We start from the raw sequence: 5481 nt of genomic DNA on the forward strand, positions 1-5481 counted from the left end.
AACCCTCGGGATTAAAGGAATGAGGCGTGCTAACGTGACACGCTAATTATATATGCAGTGAGAATAGTAATTTATTCTAACAGCATATCTATTGCCGCGATCACGAAGGACTAAGTTATGGGAGAAATCCGCTCCCGGCCCCAACAACAACGACATACAAGCGGAGGAAAACACCACGTTACGCCCGAAAAACGCTTAAAATTGCTTTATTCTTCAAGCACCCTTCCCATTAGTCAGACTCCCATACACCTAATGGTAGCGAAACTAACCCTGTGGAATGAAGAAACAAAAATACGGGAGCGATCAGACTTTTGATTGGATATTACCCGGACGAGAAACTGTGGCAGTAACAGACGAAACCCGGGGTGTGCGGATTTGGGCCAGCCAACTTTTGTTTGGAAGAGGTGAGTTAAGTTAATGAATTGCATGATTAACTCAATCGATCTTCAACCTTTTTTTTTAAAGTCAGGCAATTTTTGTTAACCTTTTTTGTGTTCACTGTACATGTATGGTGAAAATGCTGGTCCAGCCCACGATGGTAGGGATTATTTATAGCTTTTGGGTTTTACAATCAACCCAGGTCACGCGTGAACGATATTTTTGAAATTTGAACGGAGTTTTGAAATTTACATGTCATTTTAATTGAATATTTCAAGAATAACAATTGTTTCCCAAGTATTTTGAATCTTTTTTTCAGTTAATGCGTCTTTCTCGGAACGATTTCCAGAGAAATGTCCAACATTCCATTCACACGTCGGACATTACAAAGAGAAATTCGAATGTTCATTTCATTCTTGGAAATACTTTTCACGCGTGACCTGGGTTGACTGTAATGCATGTTACAAAATTGTGATAGTAGCATTTTAGTTGTAGCTTTCACCAATGTCTTCCGGCTTCTGTCGAGGTAAATCTTATTATCATTGTTTTACACGGCCACTGAAGGCTTAGCTTACCCCTAGACCCGCACGTAGACAGTATATCGTAAGCAAAATAACTGACTTACTTGATTTGCCGGTTAGTTCATTTTTAAACTACATCAAATCTTAACTAATCAAACATTGATTTGTGTTATGAGCTAAAGGTTCTTGTATTGCTTGAAACGCGAGCGAGATATTTCCGTTAAATCGATTTTAAGCGGCGTAAAAACAGCTTTCAGATGTACCCTCGCCTCAAGTCAAGCAAAGCGGTTAGAAAAATTTGTTCCGGCTATTTCCTAGTGCAACTTCATAACATATAACAAACGGTCAAGCCATAGCGTAAGTCTTTCGGCATGAATCAGTACTTAATTTTCACGTAATTTTTACATAATTTTCTAAAAGAAATTTGGCGTAAGAAATTGTTTATTTATTTATTATTTTAATTTTTTTTGTCATCCGCATTTTTCCATCCGCATTTTATTATCCGCATTTTGTCATCCGCCGCCATCCGGTCTGCGTTTTACAGAGACCCCTTTTTTCCCTCTGGAAGTACGAAAGCTTGCCGAATAGAATCGCATATAAAGCCAAGAAACGTGACGAACGTGGACGGGATGCATTGAGATTTATCCAAATTAACAAAATAACCGGTCTCCACAAGTAGGTAACAGAGAATGTACGCTGCCGCCTCAGCATTCCGGTAGCTAGGAGCCCAGGGCTGCTCAGACGACTGTACAAAAAGCTGACCAACGTGTCGATCATCGATATATTGAGAAAGTGGAACGCTAAAGGAACGCGCTGCACCAGAAACTGCCAGGCCCAGGTTATGATAGAGGAAAGCGCTAGCTTTCCAGCCAAAAGGTAATGTACAAAAAGTAAAATAAAAACCCTGCCACTGCAAACCGAAAAATGTACGGGAAGACGGGTGGAGATAAACGTGTTGATAACCGCTTTTCTCATCGAAGGATGTCTGGTAATGACCGGATAAGGCATACTTCGGTAAATCCGACAAATGGTCTAACTTGAAGGGGAGATCCTTTATCCACTCGTCGGTACCGCTCGTCGTGGCAGAGGCGAGGCTTGGAAGATTCAACGGTGAGGGGTAGTACTAGGTAAGGTGGTGGGACCCGGCCAACTTCGCCCCAAACCGACAGGACTCCGGCCGAAACCCATTGCAATATAGTAGAGGAAATGAAATCCGAAAATGGAGCGCACGACTTGGAATTTTGCAACACGATAGGAGGAGGACGATCAGAGTCAAAACTCCTACCCTTGAAATCACCCGTGAAATGGATGAAAAACTGTTCAACCCTCACTCCCTCGTTAATTACAGCCATAAGGGCGACGTACTCATTACTGACACCGGACAATAACCCCTCCCAAACCTCCGGGTGCGCATGCAACGATCTAGCCCGAAAGTCATCGGGATTCCTAAAACGGAGGTTACGCAAAACTCCAAGAGCTGGATCCCTCGCCACCATGGCAGGCGAAGCCAAAGGGCCAACGAAGGGCTGGGTTCCCTTAAAAATATCACACCAAGATGGCTCAACCGTCCCGTGGACGGCTACAGCATCGTACAACTGCTTTCGGAAAACAACCTAGGGGAAGAAGTGGAAAAGGGCAGATATAAGAAACAGGGAGAAAACTAAAGGGAACCCAACCCTCCGTTGACCCCAGGCTCCAAACCAGGTCCAGAATTGAGGCACAGAGAAGGCCCCCCCAAGGTCAACGAGGGCAGAGTGAGGACCCCCCTCCCTAATTGGGGTGCGAAACATACACGAGAACAAGGCCTAAACAACTGTAAAAACATGGCGCACAACAAACCATAAAACGACATAAACCGAAACAGCCAGTAATCAAAGGATCTTTATTAAAGAAATACTGAAGGCGCCTGTTGACATAACAACTTAAGTACCGAAATACAAATGCCAGCAATAGAGGCGGAGAGAAACAAACTTTAGAGGGCAAAAACCTAACAGAACACTGATAGCCTCCTCCAAGCTAAGCTACTTTTTACCGCCTCTGAACCCCCTCGGGGACCACGATAAGAAAATTGAGAAGGGCGTTGGTTGAACTGACATTCGCGTGCCATATGGCCGTAACGATTACAAACAAAACAACGACCACCTCCATAAGGCCTCGGGCGGGCGTAACGCAATCTGCGTGACGTGGGAGCTGCAGACCTGGTAGAGGACTTCAAAATGGAATTGGCTTCCTTTGCAATCTTGGCCCGAACTGGGTCCCCCAAAAGACCAACGAATAGTCTTTGCAACGACTCATTATCCAGTTGGTCCACTCTCGCCCTGACCTCGTCAAGAGCAGCCGCGTACATGTCAGCTTTTTCGTGTGCTTCGTTCCTTGCGAGGCGCACCAAAGACTGCAACAACTCCATCGCCTCGTATCGGTCGAACATATTCAACGGGTGGTTCAAATGCCTTCGGAGAGCGATTAAAGCGTTCTCCGTGCTTCTACGCGCTCCCTCGTCCTCCAAGGCTTTTAATTTCCTTTCGAGAATTTGAACACGGTCAGGGAGAGGCTGAGAAACAAGAAAAGCAAACGGAGACAAAAATTACATCCACCGCCTGGCTAACAAATAAGTTGCAAAAAACACAATTAATCGTAAACGAAGTCTGAAAAACTCCCTTGGTCTCTGTAACTCCCAACGAAAGGTCTATCCTAAAAAATGGCCTTCATAATCCCCACACTCGACATTGCAACCGAAAATTACATTCAACACCATCTCGGCATTCTTACCTTCCCCAATTCCTCCTCAAACCTTATATCTTCCTCCTCTCGTTCATTGCATATCATATGTTTTGCTTTTCATATCCTTTATCTCCTTTTTTCTTTCTTTCCTCTTCCTCTTTATCCCTTTAGCTTTCTTCCTTTACTCCTTTTTTTTTTCTTTCCTTCCTCTTTCCTTGGCGCCGTGCCATAAATCACTTTTCCTCTTTCTCCTTTTCCTCCTTCCTCTATTTCTCTCTATTTTTTTCCTTTTTTCTTTTTTCTTTTTGTTTTCCGGCGCTTTCTCATAAGTCATTTCCTCTCCTTCTCTTTCACCTCCATCATTTCCTCTTCAGTTCCTCCTTTTTCCTTTTCTCTTTTTTTTTTTCTTTCTTCTTCTTCTTCTTTTTTTTTTTTTTTTTTTCCCTGCGCCATCCTTCCTTCTCTGCGGCCACTATTCCGTGCCTCTCCTCCTCTTTTTGTTTTATTTTTATTATTTGTTTGTTTAATATCCAGCTAACAGCGCCATAAACCTAAGCGGTTTATCAAACACCCTTACTTTATGTACGACACCAAACAAAAGAGGGCTTCGACAATGGAAACAATACAACAACGAAAACGTGCAAATGAAGTACGTGGAGGGGCAAACATGCGAACAAACGCAGGAAAAAATAACACATAAAATATATGTAAATATAACGCACACATATAGAAAATGCGACAAAGAGCAAAAACCTAACACCGCGAACACGGGAGAGCAAAAAATAAAGCAGATCAAACTGAGACACGATAACACGAAAAAATGCGCAAAGACACAACAAGGCGGAAAACAAAGACTAGCAGCAAAACCACGTGGGAAGGGAAACTAAGAAGGCGCAAAGGAACGCAGCCTAGCAAAACTAATAAAAAACGAGCAACAAAATGCAGAAAAACGAAAACCAACGCAAACCAATACAAAACTAGGCGACTGAGAAGCCGAAAACGCTGGTCAAGAGCGCGAAGAACATACGCAAAAACTACAAAGACCAAAACAATTACCTCAACGACCTCCACTGGCTCGGCTGGCTCGGCGCCGGCGGGCGGAACAACTGGTTCAACTGCAACCGGGTCCCCATCAGGAACAGGGCCAGGAGGTGGAGGCAAGACTGGTTCAGCCATAATAGAACTTGAGGGAAGCGGAAAACTAACACAAGTAATGACGCAGGCTGGTGGCGGTGATGACAGACTAAGCGCAAAGCGCCTTCCAAGGCAATCTCGTCAAACTGCGAGATCTCGCGCCGCGTAGCCAGATCTTATGCCTGAATGGCCGCAAAGGATCATACTAGACGCTACTAGCCCGAGCCCTCGGGATTACAGGAATGAGGCGTGCTAACGTGACACGCTAATTATATATGCAGTGAGAATAGTTATGCTCATGACTATTATAAGCAACATGAATAATAGCTATTTTTTGCGTTCGTCATGTGCAATCTGCATGTTTTGCTTATAAAATTGTAGAAGAGAAGACTGTGATCTTGCACCAATGCTTTTTTCGTTTAGCCTGGAGAAAGATGCATGGAAAAAATGTGATTTAACTGATTCTTAGAACGATTAGTGACACTTTCGTTTGTCTTTCTATCGCAACGTGGAAATAAACTAACTACTTGGCGATCTCCATGACATAAGATGTCATCGATATTTGTTTGTGTCCATAAATCGACCGAATTCGATCGATTGAAAAGCAAAGCTGCAAGTGACATAAATGCACACTGTCGGCCTCTAGAATTCTCACTGAAAGCTTCATGACCTTGATGAATGCTTCCTCGAATAGAAGTAATCATAATAGATCTGCAAAAGGTGCCAA

General features: G+C 43.6%; 1 protein-coding gene across 1 annotated transcript; it reads right to left on the reverse strand.

Annotated features, from left to right (window-relative positions):
• Nucleotides 1–1994: 1994 nt before the first annotated feature.
• LOC146453170 (uncharacterized) lies at nt 1995–5038 on the reverse strand. The gene is made up of 2 exons (XM_085096956.1): nt 4677–5038; nt 1995–3450 (listed from the first exon to the last, which is right to left on the reverse strand). Exons 1-2 carry the CDS (start codon nt 4794–4796, stop codon nt 2887–2889), a joined length of 684 nt encoding a protein of 227 aa, XP_084953082.1. The 5' UTR covers nt 4797–5038; the 3' UTR covers nt 1995–2886.
• Between the last annotated feature and the right edge of the window lie 443 nt (nt 5039–5481).

Source organism: Pavona decussata, unplaced genomic scaffold (assembly GCF_977016875.1).
Source record: "Pavona decussata unplaced genomic scaffold, jaPavDecu1.1 SCAFFOLD_347, whole genome shotgun sequence".
Taxonomy (NCBI): Eukaryota; Metazoa; Cnidaria; class Anthozoa; order Scleractinia; family Agariciidae; genus Pavona; species Pavona decussata.